Raw genomic sequence first — 25,768 nt, forward strand, 5'->3', positions numbered from 1 at the left:
TTTGGTGACGTTACAGTGCAAACTATATTTGAACTAGTTTTTTTTTTAGTAAATAAACAGAACTTCGCCACATCTGAGAAGGATCTAAAACTGTCTTATTGTATTGTTGATGTCTCTTATTGCTTTTTGCTCCTATTGCACATCCTTTCATGTTGTAAATCCAAGCACATAGCGGTGGAACATTGTAACAGTGGATGTCACTCATAGACTCATAGGAACTGTGCAGCCTTGCAGGAAGGAGCAGGGTCAGCAAGCCCACGCAACCCACCACCTAGAGTGCGTCACTGATGGCCCTCTTTACCTAACAAAAGCAGCTGTTCACAGATGATTCAGGGTCTCAGCTAGCCGAGCAGATCATTTGACCACCTTCTAGTAGGAATGGGTATATTTAGAAATCCCAGTAGTTCTAGTGTTAATGGCTACCATCCAACACAGAAGTGCCGGCGTGACTCATAATGCACCGAGATGAGAGTCTGCTGAATGCCATCAGTCTTCTATTATGTCATTACACAGTTCCCTACGTTGGGAAATGGTTCTCTCAGGATCCAGGAGCATGGAGCCACGTGCGCTGTCTCCTCCCACGCCACATTAATTCAAGGTACCGCATGTTTCCTTCTCATTGCGAGCGCTCCTCATGGAGAGCTTCTTGCTCTAAACTGTTCTCTCTGCTTTACAAAATGCCATTTGATCTGTCGTGACTCGCGCCTGCGCCTCCTGATCAGCGTTTTCCTTCTAATCGCCCGGTTCCAACAGCCAGCGTCGCGGTGACCACATCTTCTTCTTATCTTTAGCCCGCTCGCTCATATTTCACCAAAACATGCCGGTTCTGCACACAGAGAATGGACCACCGACCTCTGATCAACAAACAGCTCAGGGAAACGCTGAGTCACCACACGCTGCCTGGGAAAAAGAAACATTTTGACATGAAATATTTAGATGATATCAAAATGTAAAATGCAATGTGCCAATCAACCATCACCAGTGTTGTGTTCACTGCTCCAGTCCCGTGACAGACATCGTGTTACATCCAGTTACCGGTGCTCCATCCACACACACTGTGACCCACGGAGCTGGCAGGCTACGCTCTGTTTAACCTTCCCTCCAACCGCTTCAGAAGCTTGTGTGGTCACCGGCAGCTCCTCCGTGCAGCATCCACACAAACCTGAGCTCGTTCACGGACCGGTGACGAGGACGTCTGCTGGAGCATGCGGCTTCACGCACTCTCCCTGTGGATAAGTCATGCAGCAATCTGAAACGGGACCCGCGAGCGGACGGACGTCGGCGGAGCTGTGTCGCCATCGACGCCATCCAACGCCAGGCCTTCTGAAGCCTCCTGTCACTCACGTTTATCAATAATGAAGCAGAATGCGTGTCAGCGCTCACTGCGGCTCTGCCTCCTCCATCTGCTTGTCCTCCTCTCCCTCCGTCTCCTGCATTCAGAGTCAACTCAATACTTCAGTCCAGGAAAACAAATTGCCGGTTGCAGGATTTGGGCAGGATAATAGCCTGGTATTGAACGCCACGGTTTTATGTTTTTTTTAAAGCCATGCAAAACAGAAGCGCGACAGGATCTATAAATACCTCGCTCCCTGTTTTCGTTCCACCATTAAGTGCTGGTAACAGGCACCGCGTGGGCGGATTAGAGGCTGCAGAAGCGCAGGGTGAGGCGGCGATGGTGAAATAGGCGACAGAAGGAACAAAGTGATTGTTCTTCTCGTTAAAAAGCCATTCTTCTTTGTTCCCCTTTAATTCAACCTCATTTTAGGCCGTTTCGCAACATGCTGGAGCTCCCTCCTGTCTCATCGCCCCCCTTCTGTCAGGCAATAGCTGTCAATATGATTCATCAGCGGCGCTAACTGGAGGAGCCGCCCCGCGGTGGAGGCTGATTACATTGGATGACCGTCCCGCTGACACGCGCGCGGCGCGTCCGTGGCGACGGCGGCGAAAGCCGTGCTGTCGTTTCCCCCTCTGTCCGCGTTTCGCTCCGTCGCTCGCTCGCTTTTTATGCCTTTCCCCCGGCACGTTCCCCGCATTAAACGCTGCCGCGTCGCAGGGCGGCCTCTCGAAGCGTCGGTGGAAGGCCATTTTATGGCGGAAGGAGAGAAAAAGCACACATGGCGTTGCCTCAGAACGGCAGCAAAGTCAGGCTGAACGGACACGAGGAACAGACGGTTTGGACCAAGCACTAAGTGGAAAACAGCACATCTGCTATGAATCCTTCCCAGGACAGCGTGTTGTTCAAACACTGTAAAATGTGTAATAATATGATTTATTAATGACCCATCAACAGCTGATAGCAGCTACTTAAAAGTCACAGCCACCGATGAAAGCGCGTGTGTGTGTGTGTGTGTGTGTGTGTGTGTGTGTGTGAGCGTAAAGCATGAAGCACAGCCGCACTAAGTTCTCGCCAACGTCTCGTGGTCGTAAACTGCGTGACCCGCAATTATTTGTTCACCCACTTTTATTTTCTTATATTTTTACCCCGACGTGAAGCGCTGCTGTAATATTCATGTGAGAAAAGGTGGGAGCCCGTGTGGAGATCACGCTCCACGCCAGCGAAGCAGGATGAAATCCAAAAAGCCGGTGGATTATTTATTAGCGGGCTCGATAATGCTGAGCTCACTCAGCCCCGAGCACCATTAGTGCAGCAGCGCTCCCCGCTCGCACCCGTCCTTCCCATCAAAGTCTCTTAATTGTTTTTCTGACCTCTGTGCAGAACAATCCAATCACATGGCAACTTTATCCCGAAATGAATGTCCAATATTTGCATAGTTCACCTGGCACACAAGACGTTATTACCTGGGTGGCTGGAGCGAACACGGGCCTGTCTCGCTCCAGGCAGAGGCAGAGGAAGACAGAGGAGAGCTCCCGAATATCTTGATTTTTCAACCGCTCCGGCTTCGCGTTTCAAGTTTCCAGCTCGCAGCTGTCATGGCAGCCGAGTACTGCAATACTACTACTTGACGAGAAGACTTGACGCGGCCGCGAATCAAGGCGAGAAAACTTCAGGAGAGGAATTAAACATCAATGCAGCCGACGCCTCGACACAAAGCTCGGCGAGCAGCGCCGCCGCCGCACAAACCGCCGTGCGTGCGCGGCGATTTACCTGTCTGCAATCATTCCGCTCAGCCTTTCAAGGCCGAGTCAGCGACACAGCGGAGCAGACGTCCAAATTGGCGTGATCAAAGCCAATCCCTGAAATGAAAAATTCCTTGAACTGGCAGAGAAGAAATATTGAAATATGTGCAGGCTTTTATGGAGAACCAGCAAACTGGTGTCTTTGTAATGCTGAGTGGCAGCTCCCTCCGAGGAGAATAGCGTTTTTTTTTTTTGTTTTTTTTTTTCAGCCTGAATAAACGCGAGGAGACGCTCTGACCTGTTGCGCCGCTGTGGCGTCGCCGCGGCCGGAGAGCCTGATTATAGCACCTGCACGCGGTCTGGAAGCAATGACCATCAATCAGAGATAACGAGCAGGAGACGAGCAGCGATGAGTGATGCGCGAGGGGGGATGAAATGGGCATGAATAAAACCAAATACAAATGAGCTGAGAGACACTTTAGTTTATATTATCTCATATTCCTCCAATGGGGCTGCAGGTGAGACCTCACATGCTCACAGTAAACAAAGTCTGCACAGGTAATTACCATTCAGACGTGTTTCTGTTATTTGTATGCAGACTCTATTGAATTTGCCCTGTTTTGGATGAGTAGGATGCAACGCAGGGGCAAAGCCAACAAGGTGATGACAAGGACAGAAATGCAACTTTTAAGTCCACCTTTAACATATTTTATCCTCCTCTGGTCGAGAAAAGGCTCTAAAATTTAAAAAAAGGATACTTTACAAAATAAAAGCACGAGAAGTATGACATTTAAAACTAAAAACCATCTCCCAGCTAAAGCTGTACAGTACATTTTTATTACAAGTTGCCAGCAAGTGGGCAGCAGCACTTTTCAATGCAGGCATTGGTTGAACAGCATATAAGCAGGAGGAAACAAAACAGCGAGCTTAAAACAAAGGCTGCAGCAGCTACAGTTTAGCGCTAATCCTTCCAGCTGTTGCTCCAGAGCCCGACGCCTCCGTTCACGCTCCCCTTCTGACTGGGGGGGGGGTTCCAGCCTCCTCCTGGTCGTCAAGTACAGCGCGTGGCCACACTTTGCGAGAACGAGCGCGTTAGCAACATTCGAGACGGCCCAATTTTCCAAATCCTATTTACGAATCCGAATGAATCTTGTAATCTGCAATTTCCTGTCCTTATCTTCCCGGCGAGGTGGGAGCTCCTCTCCGAGGGGAAAGACAAGGTTTTAGGGGAGGAATCCAGAGCGGGCAGCCTGTAAATGTGAGATATGTTGAGATTCGTTCACTCATTCAGTCTGATCCCAGCTTAAGAGGCCGGTCCTCATCTGGTTCTGCTCTCCTTCCAAGGCGTCTCCTTTTTATAATTGCCCAGTTTTTCCCGGACATTTCTGCCAAATCGCACGCTGCTGTTTTTATCACGTCGGCGTTAACGGCGCGAATCGGGCACTTTATAATGTAACGTATAGAGCACGAGATGATCCAGTGACGCCTCCACTGGAGTGATGACACTGATATCCATGGCGATGACTTTTCTATCTGCAGTGATAATAACTTCTTCACCCATGCTGTGGACGTTTCCAGCCACGGTGATGACATTTCTACATCACATCCACGCACTGATGAGGTTTCTTGGAAAAAATGGTGACATTTTTACCTAATGGTGAAAATGTTTGCAGCTCAAACTCGATTGGCCAGTGCATGTAACCGCCGTTAATGCCTTGGGGTCCCAGGTGGGTTCCTCCACACCAGCGACAGCAGTGGCCGGAGGCATCATGTTTCCGGGTCATCTGTCCCAGCGTATGGGGCCTGATGTTTTGTGACTGGCTTCAGGCAAAGTAGTCAAATGTGGCACATTGGAATAAAAGACAGATGGATAGGATTTTTTCAATCAGTGTTTAAAGATCACAAATGCTGTGACCCATCCATGCTGTTCTGCTTGGAGTAGTTTGGTTGGAACAACCTCATTTTTTGTAGTCCAAGGTCAAAGGTCATGTCCTTTTCTTTGAACACGCCAATATCAAAGAAACACAATAAATAATGTACTTTTAGTGGTCAAATGTCAAGTTTCAGCCTCACTAACACCATCTATCTATCTGTCATATGCATCTACTTGGACTTAAACCTAGAAGAGATCTGCTGCACTGCCGTTATTAAAGCTAATGTGATATTGAGGTTCGGTCATAAAGGCAGCAGTCTCAGCACTTACTGTTTTATGCACCAGGAACAAAAACAAACTCATTGCAAACATTGTTCGATCTGCCACGGAACATAAAACCGTAAGTGTTACACAAATGCTTATATCCTATAATGTTGCGAAATACCACCGTTGCTAAATTGGATGCACGACACCCAAAGTCGACAGGCGGAGATCCGACCATTGTTTCCTGTGCAGCTTAAACACCCTCATGCAGACACAGCGTATCTCCAGTATGTGGTCCACACTTCAATGAGTCCTGGGCCTATTTACAGCACGTGGCCTGACAGCCCTCACACAGCCCAGGATAAAACAGGCCATTTACAACCTAACAGGAAGCTTGGAGGCTGGAAAAGGTTTTAAAAAGGCTTTAAATCAATTTTGGTTCTGAAAATAGTGAAAACACTCCGTGTAGCAATTACCAGAGTAGCGTTTCCTGGAACACTTCAACATGTAGTCCATTTACTGAGCTTAATGAAATGCTACATTGTGTTTGTCCTTACATGATCTGGACATGTAGACGATCTAGACGCCCCCCTGCTTCCTACTTACTTACTCAGGTAAATGGCGTGAGGACACAGAGCAGAACTGGGCACGTTCGTGTTTCGCACTCAATAAGAGAAATCATTTAAGGTTATTCTAAGCAGCAGATTAAAGCTGTCAGCTAAGGGTTTATAATGGAAGCAGCAATCAGAGCACACTAGCATTAAACTCCTGCATGCGTTTAATGGAATCCCATTAGTTTTATTCTAATTGCAGGAAAAGGGGTGGATGGTCGGGACGCCAGATTCAGTGTAAAACTCTAACTCTGGTTTCTTCTGGAGAACGGAGAGGAAGAACATCGGACTCCGACTGCGCCGCATCCGTTCATCCACCGCCGTTAATTAAGATTCATAGGAACGGACGAGGAAGCAAGGTCGAGAAGAAGCGTCTGCACATGCGACCCCCCCTCCGCCCCTCTCCATTTAGGAGCAGCACATCTCCCAGCTCTCCCATCCTCGCCAGCAGGATGTTTGGAGGACAGGTACTCCACTTTTCCCGGCTCACTTGTCTGTCACTGCGTGCGCCCAGGTGTGTGTGTGTATTACACTACGCTGCGCCCCGAGGGTCCCTGCACCACCATCTGCTAAATTAAACCTCTCCTCCCCGTTCTTCCTCGTGCTCGCGGTGTGGGGCCCACTTCCAGGCGGCTTCCGTCCTCTGTGCAAACACTGCCTGTTAGAGGGAGCGGAGCTCCCCAAAGCCCAGTGCAATTGCCCTGTTATTGTCCGCTCATTCACTGCTCAAAGGGGGGGGGGCTGCGAGCACTCTACATCCCACATATTGTAATTTGACAGTGCGTGTGGTATTAGATTCATAAATTCTGAGCAAAGTTCTTTACTTTGACATGATAAACAGGAAAATATTCTGCAGGAACACTTTTGCATATGTCTTTTAACAAAATACTATGTTTACTTTATATTTTTAATAGACACGTCAGCGTGGGGTCAAAGGCCTCCGTGACCCAGACTCATCGACAGCAACGTAGCATCACTGGGACAAGATTCCCTTCAGAAGATGTGAAAGCAACGCTCATCCTCACGAGCAGTCAAAGGAGGGAGCGCTCTGCTGTCAGTCAGCAGGCTTCTAATGCTCCACACATGCAGACACACAACACTACTGCTGTCTATAGCAGCAAGGGCGCGATTCCACCAGTAACTCGGGCAGCACTGGTGAAAAGAACATCAAGAAGAGGAAAGTCTGGAGGTGAATAGGAGCAAAGGAGGAATTTTTTAACTAAAAGAGATTTGTAATATCATACAAATTATTACTACTATAAAATACTATATTATTATTATTATTATTATTATTATTATTATTATTATTATTATTATTATTATTATTATTATTATTATTATTATTATTATTATTATTATTATTATTATTATTATTATTATTATTTACATTGTGTTTTGTTTTCCTTTTAAAGTTGAGTTAAATTTTATAATCATTGATCCAATTGGAAATAATGGTGTTTCTTTAACACGTCAAAACCATAAAAAGAAGAATAAATACAAACATCATCATTTAAGTCCACTTGTATCACTCTAAGCTCTCATCATCTCAAGCGTATATGAGTTTCTTATTGTTCCTAACGGCGGCGCTGCGCTGGGGCTCATATTAGATTTGGAGCGGGGGTGTAGATGCTGTAGCGCTGGGGGCGTCTGCCGCACAGAGAATATGAATGGGCCTCTCATATCAGTAACTGTGCTTCAGGACCAGAGCCAGGACATCTATGCTCACAGCCTTTTGACCACAGCCTCATTAATCACACTCCAACATACGACACAGAGTAATTACCCTGTGAGAAAGACTCACACTGAGACGCACACTCACTCATGGTATGTGAGCGTATGCACAAATGGCCGGAGCACACGACTAGGAAGCGCATTTCCGTGAGCAGGTCTTTTTAAGGCCGAACTTCGGTTAACAACCTGGGGACGCGCGCCTGCGCCGCTCCGCCGAGCTCTCGCGCACGCTGTGCGAGTTTCAAGGGTAGATGCGGCCTCACGGAGAGGTGTGTTTTTGCAGGTGTTGGGCAGGTCACGGATCCCTCCTGCTCGGGGAGGGACTCAGACTGTCCAGGCGTGATGAAATCCCCCGCCTGTCCTCATTCATCAAGCCCACTACACATATTAATTATCACAAACCTTCAGACTTACAGCAGAGGACACGCACCCGTACACACGCCCCCCCCCCTCAAACCTGCACCTTCAAACCTCCAAACCTTCAGTTCAGATTCAACCCTGGTGTCCAGATACCGATGCCGGTGGCTCCACCAGTCAGCAGAGCGTTTTCAGAGGACGCCCAGATGTCGGGGATCGCTAGCAGGGAGCCTCAACCCAAATCTGACAGTGGAAGTGCAGCTCCATCGATCACACCAGGGTGCAGAAGATACCCTGGGTTGTCTTTCTGTGTTCCGACACCAATTTCAAGCACAACAATCCGATTCCGAGGCTGCAGCGCTGTAAGAAGTGAGCTGAGGGGCGTTTTAGGGAGAAAAACAAGACCAGCGTCCAACATGAGCATGAACACGGGCACTGGCTGCAAATTAAAAGTCTGCAACAATCATCCTTCAGCTGAACGTGGAACAAAAGCAGTGTGAAGCAGATCAACGGGCAAATAGAAGCGGGAACCGTAAAAAGTGATCACCGCCAACTGATCCACGTCATGAGAAACACAGACCAGAACATCTGCGCACACGAGGAGCTTTCAGAACAGATTGTGTAGTTTCCTCCATGCGTGTGATGTAATGCGTGTTTACATTTACACATTTAATTCACCAGAAGGTTTTTGTTCACAAGTCTCACTCACACTGATCCTCATCACATCTGTGCTAAAACATATTAATAAAACAGGTTCATACTGTGGAACCGTCTTATGCTGTGGTCTCGTCCAGTCCAATGTTGGTTGTAGACTCTGTGTTCTGGTTGTGTTTTCAACCCATCTCAAACCAGAGGAGCTGAACTCAACAGACGTTGCCGCTGCTCTGCTGTGACTGGATCTGAGGGACGCGAAACGAACTTAGCTCAGCATCGTAAAAGAAATAAATAAATAAATAAAACATCCGTATTTTCGTTGAAAGTGCTGGCAAGTGCGGTCCAGGACACAGGTCGCAGCCCTGCGCGCTGTGTTGTTATGTGTTGTGCGAGGCTTTATGAGTGGAGGAGCTCCAGCTGTCGCCGCCCACCCCCCGACACCCATAAATCCTCGTGCGGCGGGGTCATTCCCGGTAATTGGTTTATGTTATACGATCCCACTATGGACCGGAATTTGCTCTTTCAGCCGCTTCACTGCTGTTTCTCGGTGTCACGTCTTTAAATGGCAGCCTTCACCTGCACAAACAAACAAACTCAAAAGCAGTGGTTGGCGTGTGCGAAGCGTAAGTCGTTGTTTCATCACAGTCAACGGATGATTCCTCCCGAGGCTGTCCTTAATTGGGACTAAATCATTAGCTGGAGTGTAGGCCTCTAATCTTTTTTTAAGTATTTCATAATAAGACAGAGACTGGCCAGCTTCCTTTGAGAGCCTCTCTGAAGCCCACAAGATTAAAGTCCTCTAAATGAGCGCCTTTGGTGTTTAGCTGAGACGTCTCCCCTTTAATCAGACGCGGGTCCTCTCGCTGCCCTCATTCTCGTGACACGGGCAGGGCCGCGTCTCCTCCAAAAGCGTCCGGCCAATTAGGAGAGACGCGCAAAAGATGAAAGCGCCATTATGGCGGGCGGGCGGGCGCGCGGCGAAGCCCTCGGCAGGTGGAGACGCTCCTCGTCCACGCTGCCCCGGAGTCGACGGCGCAGACAGCGGGACAGTTCATTGATCCTCATTACAGTAATTACGGCTGTGATGTGGAGCAGGGAGGGAGCGCACGGGTCACGGTTTCTGCTGACCTTGAAATCCCGTAATTAGTCCTGTCCCACTTCTCACCATTGCTATTGTTTATCACAGTAAATCTCCTCCTGTGGACACATTTGTGTTGGATGTGCAGGTTTTCCTACCCCCCCCCTCCACGGATGGCTGCCTGGTCAGCAGGCCTGACGCCGCCCATGCATATGAACGCCGGCTGCTTGCGTATAATATCTGTCAGGAAGCTGCCAGCCGCTGATCCCCAGGACTCTGACCTCTGTCCCCGGGGAGCCGCTGATGGCGCGTTCGGGTGACGGGGCGTCTCCGCTGTCGATCTCCTTGCCGACACGTCTAACACCCTCGCGCTGCTCCGCTCGCAGCTCAAGCCGTTTTTCCGCTTCAGCCCGTGCATTGAAAATGAGACGGGGCGGCCTTAAAGGACACGAGGAAGCGTCGCGAGGATGGGATAAACACCAGCTTCAGAGCCGCCCGTCACAAAGATTGACAGTTTCCTGGAATTCTTGTTGTCTTGTCAGTACTATGAACTGTTTCCTGCTGAATAATTGAGTCCTTCAGCTTAAGGGCCATGTGAACATGTTCAGACTGAGTTAACTCTGAGGCACTTGTGCTTTGAAGGGTGTATCACAGTGACAGCTGTAAAACAGGCAAAAAACAAAGCCGAGCTTGGACGCTTCAGACCGATACTAATATAACAAATGAATGAACGATCACTAGCGGCTTCACTGATGGGAACATTCCAGACAAACATTCATTTGTTAGCTAAAGCATATGCAACTTGTTGCTTTCTGCAGAACAAATGTTCAAATAAGCCATACAGTAAGTCCAACCCGCGTCAAGAGCATCACACCTGCTGCCAAATCTGTAAAACATCATTAAAACACACCCGTCCCATATTCCGCAGTGTATAAGATGATTCACTCAACATTTTCTTTGATTTTCCATCAAACGTTGGAACTTAACCGTCAATAAACATTGAGTTTCATCCGTGCTGTAGCTCAAAGCAGTTACAGTCGCCGTTCTCCAAACGTGCGGAACGCGGCTTCTGATCTGAGCCCGTCCTGCCACAGGTTACCAATTATGACGCCGCCGTGGTCCCCACTGCACGAGGCCGTCACACACACACCTGCCTGCTGCTTCAACCCTCCCGGAGCCAATTAAGCGGATGATTCCAACAAAGATGAGGTGTTCCCAAAGAAAACTTAATTAGCTGCAGCCCTGCAGGCAAATAAGGAGTTAATTGGTTATTACGTCGCATGAGTTACACTGTAAATAGGTTTTTGCCGCGCGCCGTTGTACGTGTGCGTGAGGAAAGATGCTGTTTATTTAATTGGAAGATGTGTAAATGAACCATGCGCTCACCGCTGCAATTACCTTTACATTAACGCGCTCGTGCTTTTGTATATTGGAGGATTAGGGTGCGTTTTGTTCGTGGTGCATTAATGGGGTGCATCTAGTCGGCCGAGCCCCGTACACCCTCTGTGCTGTAATTAAAAATGTTCTTGCTTGATGCAGGATCATTTCAGACGCCTTGTCCGAGCTGCCGCCCGCTGCGGCATTTGAACGCGCAGGCCCTAATCCTTCCACTGACCTTTGAGGGCCGCGCTTTGGCAGCGATTCACTCTCCCTTCGTGTACTTTCTGGAAAACCCTGATCTGGTTTGATCTCAGCGTTGGTGGATCTTGACTCAAACGCTTTCTCACACTACATTTCTGTCTGTTTATGTACTTTTTAGACAGCAGGCAAACAGAATACTTTAAGATTTGCGAAGAAGCATAAATCATTGTAAACACTTCAACCGTAGGAGCACGAGGATCCATTTTTGGATTTTCTTAATTAAACGTGGAATGAAAACCACTCAAGCTGCATTTGTTCTTATAAAGGCGTGTTTTGCGCGACGGTACCTTGGTTTTGTGATACAGGGCGTGGTTGTCTAGAAGCATCTGCCGCTCCATCCGAGCAAACCTCCTCAGGTCCCTCTCAAACTGCTGCAAGCAGAAAACACATCAGCGGTCTGACATCACTGGGTCTGAGTTTTTAGATAATGTAGTTGTGAAATATCATAACTTGGACGTTCTTATTCTTGGACATCAGTTGCAGCTCAGTATGGAAAATGATGTCTCTTTACTTCTACTGTGCTGTATCATACCCTGGAGCCAGTCCAGCCCAGGAGTGCGAAGGCATAGCGATCCATAGGCGGCGCCACCAGGTCCACGCGCACCGCCCTCCAGCTCCTGCTGTCGCCCTCGGCGTTGTTCAGACCTGCGTCCACTTGATTTCCCTCCAGCCGCAAGATCAGGAAGCACTTTGCAAAGTGGTCCATGGCTTCGAACCTGTGGCTGGGAAGCTTGGACACGTCGAAGGTGGAGGCCTGGTAGTCAGAGTAGAGCAGAATGCCCTGTGTGAGGAGAGAGTGGAGACTGTGTCAAATGAGCTTCGGAGACATTACTGATGTGATGCAGCTGCTTTTTACAACAATAGACACATGCAGAGATACATATAAAACAGTAACATTTAATATAAAGCATGCTGGGAAAATCTTACAGAATCCAATAATTGCATGTCTTCCGACTTTGGGAGGAAACCAGAGAAAACCCACACAGACACTGTAAGAACATGCAAACTCCACACACAGAAAAGCACGTGGACAATAGAATCCAGTTGTATCTGACCGTGAGGCCACAGTGCATCATCTGTTTCTAGATTTATACCGCTGCTGCACTGAGCCCTGTCTTAATGGTCAGCATCACCACACATGGGGTTGTAGTTGGTACACGCTGAAGCAACTCTGCAGTTACTACTGTATATCAGCTTCTGGACATGAAAGGAGACTGCGATGACCTTGGTGACCTCTGCCCCCTCCCTTTCAGTGCCACTGCAGGGGTCATCCATTCACTTATCTAGTCACACACTTGCAGGCCACCAATTATTTTTGCAGATACAGACACACAATGTATAGCTCTCAGTTATTTTATGTATTTTGACCTGTCAAATGAAATGTTATTAAATGGATTTCAATGAAGGTCGACGTATCAAGAAAGCAGCGTGTTCTATTCACTGGGACTGGATCAAATACAGTAGAATATTGAATTGAGGTAAAATCATCTTAAATGGTAAATCAGGTCACTGATTGTGAGTTTTCACATTTTGACGGGACCCGTGAAAATAATGCAACCCTAAGTGCGCTGCCGCTGGTATAAACCATTGGTCTGAGAAGAAACCAGAGGGAAAAGGGACCAGCTATTGTGCCATTAAATAAGTGGTGAGTAAAGAATATGGCCGAGTTTAGGATCAAATAGAGACACAGGCCTCCAGTCAGCCAGAGTAGATGGCTGAAGTCCATCCCCTGGTAAATGGTTCCACCACTTGGATAAATGAAATCTCTGCAAAATAAGATGTGAGTGTGCTAGAGAGAGAGAGAAGAGAGAAAGAGAGAGAGACAGAGAGAGAGAGAGAGAGAGAGAGAGAGAGAGAGAGAGAGAGAGAGAAAGAGAGAAAGAAAGAGAGAGAGAGAGAGAGAGAGAGAGAGAGAGAGAGAGAGGCCACTGATGAGAAACAAAACCCCAAGTTAAGGGAACGGTGAGGTGTGTGTGCAGGACGGCAACCTGTGAGGGAAACTAAGAAAAGGGTGGAGCAGATGGAGTAGATGGAGCATGGAGACGAACAGGAGAGTCTGCGAATTGATTTCCTCCAGGCTTGGCTCTGTTTGATTATGCCTTTCCCCAGACGCGGCGGCGTTAAGCCGATTAAGATTACAAATTGTCAATTTAATTCTGGGGCCCGGTGTAATTGCTGGGACACTGCTCTCCACCCGCAGAGCGTAAACCTGCTGCACTCTCCTTAAAGAGCGATAACCGGGAGCGGCCTCTCGCTCGGCGTCCGCCTCGTGTCCTGGCGTGATCGCGAGGCATTAAACACCTTGTCAGGTGGGCCTCAACAGGCTCCACTGATGAGACCAGCTCTGCCCAGAGGCTGCTGATGAGGAAGGTGCTGGGAAAAGCAAGGTGGACACTGAGGACGGATCTCAAAGACCCCCCCCCCCCCCCCCAACACACACACACACACACACACACACACACACACACACACGAACACACACCTCCTCACTTTTTTCTCTTCTAATTATCTGCAGGTCTGATCTCGTTTGTCGCACAAGTGCAGGCAAAAATTCTTGATATCACTGTCTGCCGCGCCCTCGGATCGCGCTCCCTCTGCAATTACAGATAACCATTCACCTTCCAATAGCAGTCGGGGGGACAGGGGGCCGCGAAGTTGCCTTTACCTTTAGTAATAGCTCGGTTAAAGGCAGCGGCAGCTTCCAGATAATGAGACTGGTGTGACGGCACAAAAGCATCGAAACACTGACTAATGTGGTATTAAAAAATAAGTCACATTTGAGACGTGTTGCATGAAAACGTCTGCAACCCGTCTCAGACATGAGACCACAAATGTGGATCACTTTCTGTTCAGACGGATATTTCAGTCCCTCCTGGCAGCGTATCTCTTTAGCCTTAAATCACATGGGTGCCTTCAGAGAAAGGCGCTAATGAGTTATAGCTGCACGCGGTTGCACACACCATTAAGTAGCTGAATATGGATGCCCTTCGTTCACTGAGGTCTCCTGCCCACACACACACACACACACACACACACACACACACACACACACACACACACTGCTTCAGTCTATCCGACACACACACCCTCACAAATCCACCATAAAAACAGGATGTCATGAAGTTCCCAGCTTCAGCGTCGCCGGGGGCTGTTTGGCCCAGTGGCGCTCTGTAATCATCTCCCACGCAGCAGGTAATGTCAGCGAGCATCTGAGCGCGAGCCTATCCACCACTGTTTACACAGGGAATTACAGAGGAGGACAGCGGGAAGATAATCTTTCCCCCAAAGGCTCGCCTCCGAGTGCCGCGAAGAAATAGAGTCAAGTGAACACGACTTCTGGAATCTGTGATCTCAAAGCTGAGTTGTTGTTTTTTTTTTGTTTTTTTTTTTACTGTGTATTTGATTATTTAGACGGGAATAAGCGGTGCCAGCGGCCAGAGCCACCTGCACCCAGAGGAGGAGCGCAGTGGGGGAGGGGGGGGGGGGGGGGTTACGAGGGGCTCTGATCTCACAGAAAGAGACTTCAAAACCCCCGTCGAACGAAGAGGAGCCGATTGGCGAAATCAAAGTGCCGCGAGTTCCAATGCGACTGCAGGGAAACGGCTGCGCGCGTGTGTCTCAGGCCAAACAGGGCTCAATAACACGATGAGGGCATGAGAGCAATCAGAGCTCAGCCTTGAGATCACAGCACTTACGCAGTATTTAGAGACAGTGGCGATGGATGGACGGAGGCTGAGACCCCCCCCCCTCGCCCACCGCCATTACTGGGGGCCAAGCTGAATCTCATCTATCTGCCACAGTAGCTGCTAGCTGACCTTGCCTTTGCCCCCGAGTTATGCTTTGAGAATATCAGCGCGAGGAAGGGGGGGGGGGAGAAGTGATGAACCCATTTTTACAAGGACATCACGAGATGGATGTATTTTTAACTCCCTGCAGGCTGGAGAGGGGGCCTGGATGGATGGATGGGGTGGGGTGCGGGAGCCGGGCCTGAGCTCAGACGCGCGGGCCCCCGGGGGCCCCGTCGCAGATGACAAGGTTACACGACTTAGACCGAACCTCTGTTACCTCCACTTAATCACTGTCTCTTGTGTCCTCGTCCCCGCACTCCATCCAACCCGCTGAGAAGAAAGCTACCTGTCGTATCACGCCGTTCCTCCTAAGCTTTTTTAACACCTGCTCCCACCCGCTTAATTCGCTGTCTCACATCCATTCTGCCTCCTCGTGCCCATCCGCACATTCACACGCGCTTTCGCACCTCCCCCCCCCCCCCCCCCCCCCCCCCCCCCCCCCCCCCCCCCCCCCCCCCCTCCGCCTATAGAGAGCGTAAGTGGCTGCGAGAGGTGAGAGCTCCTCTGATAGCGCACAATAAGTAGAAGGTAATTATCGTCGGGGATGGACCTCTGAAGAAGTGGAGGCATGTGGAGGTGTGGAGAGGCGAGGACAAAGGGTTTATTTTTAAACCCGGCAATGACAAAAAGGAGCCGGCAGAGAGACGAGACAGCGCGATCCTGCTCTTCATCAGACTTATGACCCTCTCCATCCTCGCATTTATCCAGAGACAAGACCGCGTCCGCGAAGAAAGGTCCCTCCAACCTCTCCCATAGGTCACATTGTTCATTTTCCCATTTTGAGTTTAAACTAATATTAGACCTGCTGAAAACAGTGATGCTACAGATAATGTGTTAGAAACAAATTGGTTGGTAGGCGAATCAAATACAAATCTGATTCGCCTATCAACATTTTAACGAAGGGATTTGCTTCAAAAGCAGATACAGGTTTAGGAATGTGAGACCAGAGAAGTCACGTCTAAGTAAATTAAATATTAGAACATCATTATAATAGTTGGAAGACATGTTTGATTAAATTGTTACTAACCACATTACATGTGCTGTGTGGAAGACTAATAGATGTTGACACAGTATAGACAATGGACATAGTAATAATGTCATTATGATAATGATTATTATCATCATTATTATTCAGTGTAAGTTATTTTTTATTATGACATCATTCGCTGCCCTGATAATTATTAGTTAACATCATGCCTCACCTTGTTTTTCCTGTCATGCCAGTGCCTGTATAAATTATTAGTTCATTCCAAATATTACATTCCATATTGCAAACTTTAGAAACTGATCCCTTAAAGTCAAATGCTCTGCATCTTTTCCATTTCTGTGTTATTAAAAGCTGATTGTTTTACTTCCATTTGCCAGAGATCTAATTCCAACAGTAAACAGGCGCAGAGGCTGAATCTGAGCACGCACACAACAAATCACTTTACATTAGCGTCCGTTTTTTTCCCATTTGTTGTTCCACTATGGAAATTCCTGTCCTCACGGAACCATGTAAAGGCTGTAGAAGCCGAACAGCACAGTGGAGATATGAAAGCACTTCTGTGATTAGAAGCTCATCTTAATGTAATTAGATAAACGTGTTTACAGTAAGTGCTGTTCTGCAGCATTCATTTAAATATTAGCTGAAGAATTGTCACTGTTTGAATCAAAGCTTTGTGCGTATGGGAAGACATCTCTGTGTTTTAGTCCCCGCACTTTCAACTGCCTCTACTCTTATCGCCAGCCTCTCCCACATTCATCCTCTGCTTTATGTCTCCTCCCACCCGCCCCTCTGTTTTGCCCATTTTCCATCAAAGGATCCATTTTTCATCAAGGGTGTCTCCAGTGATGCCCGTGCTCTTTAAAAGCAGCTAAAAGTTCTTAAAGGAACCCGTTGAATTGTGCTATTTTCACTCACCTTTTCCCAACCTCTTGCTATTAAAGGTGGCTGAATTGGTAAAATCCGGCGGCACCTCTCTCTTTTAGTTTTCTCAAAAGCCTCCTGCGAGTTTTTCGAGAGCACATTTCTGAATGATGGAGAAATTACTCCACCCATTTAATGGCCTGTTATTGAAAGACACTAAATGTACAGAAACATAGTATGTGCAGTAAGAAATGTTGTAAGTGCCTCATATTTCTTTCCAGAAAATGCAGGACTGTTCGACTGTACCAACTCTGTATAGAGGAGGTAACAAACCTACCTGTTTCTTCATTCTCTGAATAATCTGCGGTAGGATGGTCTCCTCCCTCCCCTGCTCCGGCGTAGTCACAATGAAGTCCACGTCATGCCCAAACTCCTTTCCCCTGGAGACCAAGACGTAGCATAGTTACCCGCTCACTGTGTCCAGGAAATAATGAAACCAACGATCTTTTAGTCTCAGCGCTTGACTAATGAAGAGGGAAGGTGGCAGACAGGGCTATTAAAAGCACAGGCCAAGCTAATGGCCCCGACTCCTTCCATTAATCAAACGACTCATTTGTCCTCAGTTGATAAGTATAAAAGCTCGCATTTTGTTGCCTCGTCTGTCAAAGCTTTAACGCGCGCAGGAACCATCATTTTCCACGTAGATCACGAGGCAGATATTATTATGGGGCGCTTTTCCCTGCCAGCACTCCTGCAGGCTGGGGCTGTAAATAAACACCAATTAGTAGCGAACATGGGCTCGTTTGTTAGCGCGTTGCCATAGGTACTCGCAGAAGTACAGCACGGCGCACACTTCAAAGTTTATTCTATTGTTTGTACTGTAGCTCCCATCAAACTGCTTCTGCAATAAAGTAAGTGACGTGAAGTTATTACACTACTCAATGATCAAAAATGTAAACAAAAAGGCGCTGACGCCACCTGTGCTTGGAAGCACATTTGTACATTTGTGTAATTAGCTGTTCTGCCGGACCCATTACTGATAATGTATTCCTCCTACTAACAGTATTTCTTATTGCATTTCAGACAGTTCCACATTGTGCCACCATTGCTCATGTACAGCACCAGTCAACACTATTACAAAAGCCGGGCCCTAAAGAGGCAGTGGAGAGGCTGCACGGCCGATCCCTCCTCGCTGCCGCCAACAAATGAGTGACGGCAGCAAAAGACAGAAGCATTAAAGGAGCGGAGAGAGGCCGCAAATGGCCCGTGGGAACGCTCCAAAGGTCGCCGTGGCTCATTCAGGGAGCAAGGAAGTATTAGAAACCCGCCATTAGAGATCCACGAAGCGCCATAACGTTAAAAGCGCATGGTGAGAGCTGCTCACAGGTTTCACAGGTTCCAGTTCCAGTGTCATTCATCCTGTGTGAAACAATAGAAGGCGCGGGAGTGCGTGCGTCCACTCAGTGGAGTGAACAGTAGACATGCGTCTAATGAGGTGAGCGGCAGGACGGAGCCGTTTGACGACGCATCGCACACTCCCATCTGCTGAACGCACAGCTTTCCCCTCAACCTCCCCGCTCTTAATTGGCCCGGGCTGAGATTCCAGCGCGCTTCCAGCGTGTGTGCCGCGCGCTAAAGTGAATCTGCTGCTGCTGCTGCGCTGGCAAAACGCGGCCGAGTGCCACGAATAGCAAAACACACACACACACGAGAGACCCAGAGAGAGGCGATCAGCATAAATTGAGTTTACCTCCAATCAGCGGGGCTGCACACGAGGCCCCGACAGGGGAATGTGTGCGAGTGGAGGAGACACCAGCATCGCAGCATTAGTGTGCGTCAGAGCACAAACTGCCTCCAATTTAGGCCAAGTCAGCAGAACAGAATTGGACAGATCTACTTCCTGTTCCATCTAATGATATGGGTGATGTGTGGCATGATACCAGCTGGTGAACTGTGCACAACAAAACCGCAGCGGCATTAAAATAGTCCCCAGTTGGAGTAAAATGCAGCGACTCTCTTCTTTGCGTGAGGGAAAATGCTAAATTATTAAGCATTTCCGCACAAAGCCCATGAAATATACATCGGTTATTTACAAATTTGCGCGGACGACAAGGTGACGCGTATGAATAATCCAGACGCAGGAAGACAAAGTTTCCCGGGCAGCAGTCACGTGCAGAGTTCAGCAGGAGGTAAAAGGCGAATAGAAGCCAGTAGGTCTGTCGCCACGGAGGTGGCTGAAAACAATGGCACAATTGGGAAGGTGCAACGCAGAGAGGTGGAACCATAACTCATCATCAGCCGACTTCGCTCGTCTCCCTCTGCAAGCTCATAATGAAGTCGGTTTAAAGAATCATGACTCCCTGTGCTGAACCGATAAGGATTACTTATCTCAGTTGTTGTTCAAGGCAGACAATGCAGACTGTTTGAGGATTTGAGACCCCCCCCCCCACACGCACATACACACACATCGACGTCACTTTGAGTCGCATTTCACACAATCTGATGTTAAATAAGATCCACAGTGGGGACTTGTCGGCTTCACGCGGAAATAAATACGTTTCCCCGCCGACGCCGCGCCAGCTTTTCGCACGCAGCGGTGGTGGAAGTTTAATCTATTTTTAATCCGCCGCCCAACAAAACCGCTTTAAGATGTGTCACCCGCCTTCCACAGCTGTCCTTTCAATAAGCCTAATGTCAGTGGCATCAACAAATCCGCGCCGCGCCGTCTCCCTGTGAGGAGGATGACAGCTCCAGTTTACTGGAGCACGCGGCTTATTGGGTGGAACTTCTGGGGAGCCGAGTTGCTCCCTTGTGTTCCGTGCCCAGAGATGAGCGATTCTGAGCCGACTGCATTCATTTAAATTGGTATATGTGTGAAGGGCTACTGGCTGGAAAGATGAAACTAATACGAGACTCTGAATCACAGTAATTAAATCAAGCTTCGACAGGACTTTAGATGAGAACGTGTCCAAATATGTCACACTGTCGAGAATTAGCGCGTTATTTGTGGTCGCTGCTGGCATCTTTGAGAGCATGTTGGTGCATTAGGCCTCATGATGCTCCCTGCTGTTCTTAAACCATGCAGCAGAATCAGCTTTTTGACAAGATTACGTAGTCATTGATCACATACCTTCCAATTATAGCTCTGAGTGATGTCGCCAACTGTAACGTTCCCCAAGCCTGCGCCGCATATGAAATGAAGTAAGTGTGTGTTTCACCTCACGGCATTTCAAGCAGACTCTTGGCCCATAAACCTCCCCTTCGTTCTCAACATTATCTCTTTGATGTCTAACCATCTTTGCCACATCTTCCCCTTGAGGAGCAGGTATTTACATAATCAGATATTCTTACAGATGTCATTTAATTTTTATATTTAAAGCTGATGAGGTTTTATCCGTACTTGCACTGAACTTCACTTCCATACACAACTGAAATTTAAAGCATGAGCAGGCAACATGTTTTTTTTCACCATGTGCATACGGTGTAGAGCTAAGCTAAGCTAAGCTAAACTAAATTGAACTACAGTACATCAAGGACATTAACTGTTGCTGGAATTGACCACTTAAAGACCAACTGCACACCTGCACTTGATCCTATTACATATGTAATCTCATATACCCACAACTATACACAAATATATCTATATACTTAGATAAAACAATCTTTCCCGTCTACCCATAACCCTCAGCTCAGCGCTAACTGTCCACTATAATATGTTCAAAAAGCTGTTTCTATTCGTCCCACTGACAAACAATGTTTTACAGTTTAAAGTCTGTCGTGATTTCTTTTACAAATTTTGGGGTAAAAAAGAATATGTATGAACAAAACAAACAGAGTAGCAGAATTTTCCTTGTCAACATGTAAAGCCTGACGCGTGTCCAGGCGATATTAAAAGCCATCAGCTGAGCTGCCGCTCTGTCACCGCCGGGCTGCTTTTGAATTATTTACCACACGCGCCGCTGGTTCGAGCCGGGTTTTTACAACGGCGCCGCACGGAGCGGTCTGCGCTCACGCGCGGACAAAGACGCATAAAAGAGAGCGGCGCGAGGAGGCGGAACCGGGTGCAGGCACCAGCTGTGAGCACATAGTTGCACTCAGTGGGGAGCTCTACAAGAGCACTCACCATGCACTCTGACAGACTGACAGCCTAATGCATTTCAGCAGCCTAATGTAAACATCAACGGCCTGCACTCAGGCTTTTTAAGGCAGAGGCCAATGCAGTGCTATATATCAAATCTCACAATAAAGGATACATAAAGGCACCGAGGCGTCTACACACTGTGACGTCTGTGCTCTACCAGGAGTTAATAAGATGAAGCCAAGTGGGATTCATTGGCATTTCTCGCTGCTTAACAAATATGAGTTGAACAATAGACAGAAAAAGAAAAGACAGGAAGCGCTGTTGCGTTCGAATCATATCAACGCTGAACGGAGGAGACAAGTCTTGTACCTGCGAAAGCCACCTGTCAGTGCCAGTTGTGCGTCCGGTGTGATCGCACGGACAGCTTCGTCAATAATGTTCCCCAGGGCTCGGGCCTCCGCTTTGCTGACAGCCCTGGAGATGTCTCCATAATGCAGAAAACCTGCGGGGAGCACAACGCGGGGTTATTAGACTGGCAGCCAGCCATCAATCATAGCCTTTTGCTGTGGGGAAGTGGAGAGTCAGGGTGAATTAAAAGTTGGGGAAAATGTGATACGTTGTGCTGCCTGTTAGGAAGACGCCTGGCACAGACACCAGAGGATTACGGCCACTGCAGAGACTGGGCTAAATCATGACTGACAGATTGACGGTAGCTTCCTGAGTTCACCCGTTTCCCTCTGTGTTCTCAGCAACAGCAACAATTCCCTTTTTTCTTTCTTAGAATTAACAACTTCAAATAATCTCCCAATCTTTTGATTGTCAGTTCATTTATTTAATATAAATCTTTTACAGTGGAGAGATTCAAACACATTTCCCCTGTCGTAAAAGCACATTATTTGTCTGCGTGCAGCGAGTGATGGATTATGACCGGTTTGATGAAGATCTCGTGTCTGTCAGCATAATTCATTACCGAGGGGTGCGCTTTGTATTAGCACATTGTACAGTGGCACAGTGAGCAGGAAGAGGCAAGAAATGAATAGCTGCCAAAATCAGTGCCTCGCTTAGAGACTCGTAAGCACAGAGCAGTAAATGCTCTGTGGGATTCCTGCCACCGCAACACAACCTGAGCTTATCTGCATGTGGTGCATGTCTCTTTATTTATGTTGTGCATGTCTGCTAAACATCTGTATTTGCTGGAGGGCAGTTTCAAAGATGTGAAATGTCCCACTGAGGCCCCCTCATTCCAATCTTCCCACACGTACGCTTGTACAGATATTTATTGCATCTGATGAAGACTTTGATTTGCTCTAGATGGCTACAAATGGAAATTTGTGGTTTAACAAATGTTTGCCAGACAAAATCTCAGGGGATGTCATTACAGGGGGATTCATCCACCAGGGACCATGAATGTGATTATAATCACAACCCGACCTTGGTTGTTGTGCGACTACAAAGGGAAAATCTGTACCTCCTTCGTTCTCCCAGCTCCTTCGCACCCCCCAGAGAAGAGGTGCAGTCAGAAATGATTGAAAACTTAATGTAGTGTAACACTGTTATGCATTACAGTCGCGCGTGTAACGTAATAAAGCACGAGTCGTGTAATAAACCGCCCTGATGCACGTTGCCAGGGGCCTTTTGTCATCTTTTTTATTTACAGTTTTCTTTTGAGCCAGCGAGGCCGTGTAACCTTCAACGCGTTCTGGCACCGACTTCATTTACAAGCACTGTGAGAAATGATCAAACTCCACCAGCATCTGTAATAAACTAGGAAGGAATCGCTTCCTTCTTAGTTTATTACAGATGCTACAGCGCCTGAGAGACATCTAAAGCAGCTCCTTCTGTTCCAACACCTCCAGACCGAACCCGTGATAACTCAGAAGTCAGCAGCCTCCTATTGTTTGTGTTCCAGCTTCATGCGCAGGTGATTGATGAGATTTCATGTGAATTCCACAACAAGCATTCCCATTCACAGTCTTTATTGATTGACCACTATTAAAATCCCCCTACTGCATTTAGTCCTTTCTATAAACTCCCCGCTGGTCACGTCTCACTTTAGAGAAAACACATTACACAGTGTAACACAGGCCGTTTTCTATGGAACCGAAGGGACACGCCGAGAAATCTACCGATCGGGGCCCGAGAGAACTTGAGTTCCCATTCTCTCATTCCTGGCGCGACAGCGTGGAGATGCTGAGATGTCGACGTACCGCTTTGTTGCATCCGATTCAGCCGAACGCCGGGCTCCGCCAGCACGTCGCTGAATGAGCGCAGCCCTCTGCGGTACCACTTCTCCGCCGTCTTGGGTCCAACTCCAAACACACTCGTGAACAGCTGGCAGGAAACGAGATAAGGACGTAATCAAGACGCCGTGCTCTGAAATGACAGGCTCTTGGCAGAAAAAGGGGGGGGGGGGGGGTTGTAGCGCGCTGAAGTTCTGAAGGTCTGAAGGAGCTCCGGTGCTCCTTAGGAGCCCGCAAATGTGAATCATTTTCGGGTGATTTTTAAAGCGACGGATCGGAGGAAGCAAACATGTTTTTTTTTCCATCTACTGACCTTAAGTGTCTGGTACCTTTCATCAGAGAGTATTTTCCTGACTTCAAAAGAATGGCCACATTGAAGGATCTCCTGCAAAAAACATATTACGGCTGGTATTATTAAGGAAAATGCTGTTGGTGTCAGCGCTGGCACGCGTTCCCCTCGTTTCCTGTTCCATCAGCAATTAACAAACGATCCCGAACTGCAGCTCGTTTGAAAATAGTTTGCACCTAAATCAGGTGTCCTCATTTCCATTTCTTTTCAAGAAATAACGACTTTGTTGTTGTGAAACCTGAGATTAGCGTTTTTCCTTTTTTATGGCGTTCATAAAAAGCCCGAGGTAATGTTTATTCCGGCTTCTATTGTTTGCTGCGAGACAACTTTGTTCCAGGCTTAATTGTCTGCTGCTCCCAGCGGAGCGCCGGCAATTTGCCGGTCACATTTTAAGTGTCGGCATTATGCGAAGGCGTAACATCAGGCGCGCAGATATCTGCGTGATATTAGATGCCGTCCGTGGGGGGCTGTTGGAAATGAGGTTGTGCGATAGAGTCTTAAAATAAGTATGTGTGCATAAAAAGAAGAAAAAAGAGATGTGGCATCAACGAAGCAGTGAACCTGAGATGCAGACTGTGAGTTTGGAGCGCAGTTTAAAGCGGCCTGAGCTGCTCAGTGATGCGTCCACGCGTCCACCTCAGCCTTTCAACCCTGAAGCTAAAGCCAACCTCAAACGCACGGATGATGCTTCAACACCCTCCTGCTGAGGGGAAGACTCTCTCTCTCGCTCTCTCTCTCTCTCTCTTACTATTCATCCCCAACTCTGCATCAGTGCTCCCAGACTTTCATGTCAGTGGGTTTTCAACCCCCCCCCCTTTTTTTGGATGCTCAGTCAGCAGCGAGTGGCTCGGTTCACGCTGACAGAGTGTCGCTCTGATACCCCCCCTCCCCCCCTTCCCTCCACCACCACATCACGCATTTATTTTATTTTTTTCTCCTCTGTTTGCCTTCACGCTGTTTTCGTGTCATTCTCTTGTTTTGAGGCGTTCAAAGAGACAACCTCACGCAAAAACAGTCCCCGCCGGGTGTCGTGTAAGAACAGGGGGCGCGGGTCACTCGCAGACAGTCTAATGCGGTCTCCCCGGTGCGTTTACGCTACATTTTGCTTAATAAATCCGCCTCGGCGCCGACAGGTTTGACAGATCCTGTAACTGGTTCAGAGACCCGCCGTGTTTATGTTGGGTTTAATGTGCCAGAGCGCTGGACTCCAGCCGTCGCCCCGCTCTCCTGCAGGGACATTGCGTTTGGGAAACATTTCTCCACACTTTCTCTGACAACCTGCAGTGACTGGTGCCCTGAGAGTGACTCTGGGTGACGGGATGACTGCCTGATGACCCAGAAACAAAAAGACAAGGTCAAATCACGTGATGTCTCTTCTCCTCTAGGAAATACGACCCGCTTTATGTGCCATTAACCCGCTGACCTTACAGTATATGTGTTTTATATGTGTTTTCTGACCCTGTGTCTCGTCCCAGACACTGCTGCTCATCATACCTTGCACTTTGAAGTTCCCTGTCTACTAGAGAATCACTGACTTTACTGAAAGCATTCCAAGTTTGAGTCATCGTCTAAGATTAAAAAAAAAAGACGCATCATCCGTGTCCTTCGCCGTCTGGACTCTGGCTGTACCTCTATGACAGCCCTGGTGTGTTCCCCCAGGCAGGGCAGACCCCGCGTGGCCTCCAGACGCTGCACTGCCGCGGGCAGGCTCTTCAGGACAGACGCAGCCCTCCTGAAGGCCAGGCAGCGACCCTCCATCTCATTGAACTCGCAGCTCTCCGCCAGCACTTCCAAGGCATCCTAGGGATAGAAGATAGGAGACATGCATTGGAGGCGCCTAAACGGGAAACATGCGAACGGCCTTTAAATGCATGCATGCATAAATACTTTTAGAATAACTAACATCCTAAGAAAGGAATGAGGGAGCAGAGTGGAGGAGGAAACCAAAGAGAGAGAGAAAGAGCTGGAGAAAATGTGACAGGCGTGCAGTCGAATGTGAGATGTGCTGACCCATACAGTACATAACAGTTCCTTCCTCCTTCCTATGTCACTTCTCTCTGTCCCTGTACTGTAGGACCTGCTACATGCGGGTTTTCTTCTGGATGACTGGACAG

The 25,768-nt window shown here is 48.1% G+C and overlaps 1 protein-coding gene and 1 long non-coding RNA gene across 3 annotated transcripts in view; one reads left to right on the plus strand and one right to left on the minus strand.

Annotated features, from left to right (window-relative positions):
• Positions 1 to 7,316, plus strand: part of LOC114842096 (uncharacterized) — a 34,460-nt gene extending 27,144 nt beyond the window's left edge. For both annotated transcript variants that reach the window (XR_003783253.3, XR_008692590.1), the window contains exons 4-5: positions 6,029 to 6,293; positions 6,741 to 7,316. This is a non-coding gene — a long non-coding RNA (uncharacterized LOC114842096). The remainder of the gene's footprint in view (positions 1 to 6,028; positions 6,294 to 6,740) is intronic.
• The window catches only part of dntt (deoxynucleotidyltransferase, terminal), a 49,322-nt gene that overhangs the window by 9,575 nt on the left and 13,979 nt on the right, over positions 1 to 25,768 (minus strand). The window contains exons 4-10 of the mRNA XM_029127594.3: positions 25,284 to 25,454; positions 23,619 to 23,690; positions 23,273 to 23,396; positions 21,435 to 21,567; positions 17,322 to 17,424; positions 11,820 to 12,068; positions 11,575 to 11,658 (exon numbers count right to left, since the gene is read on the minus strand). Coding sequence (XP_028983427.1) covers positions 11,575 to 11,658; positions 11,820 to 12,068; positions 17,322 to 17,424; positions 21,435 to 21,567; positions 23,273 to 23,396; positions 23,619 to 23,690; positions 25,284 to 25,454 — 936 coding nt within the window. The remainder of the gene's footprint in view (positions 1 to 11,574; positions 11,659 to 11,819; positions 12,069 to 17,321; positions 17,425 to 21,434; positions 21,568 to 23,272; positions 23,397 to 23,618; positions 23,691 to 25,283; positions 25,455 to 25,768) is intronic.

The sequence above is a fragment of the Betta splendens genome, chromosome 15 (assembly GCF_900634795.4).
Source record: "Betta splendens chromosome 15, fBetSpl5.4, whole genome shotgun sequence".
In the NCBI taxonomy this organism is placed as follows: Eukaryota; Metazoa; Chordata; class Actinopteri; order Anabantiformes; family Osphronemidae; genus Betta; species Betta splendens.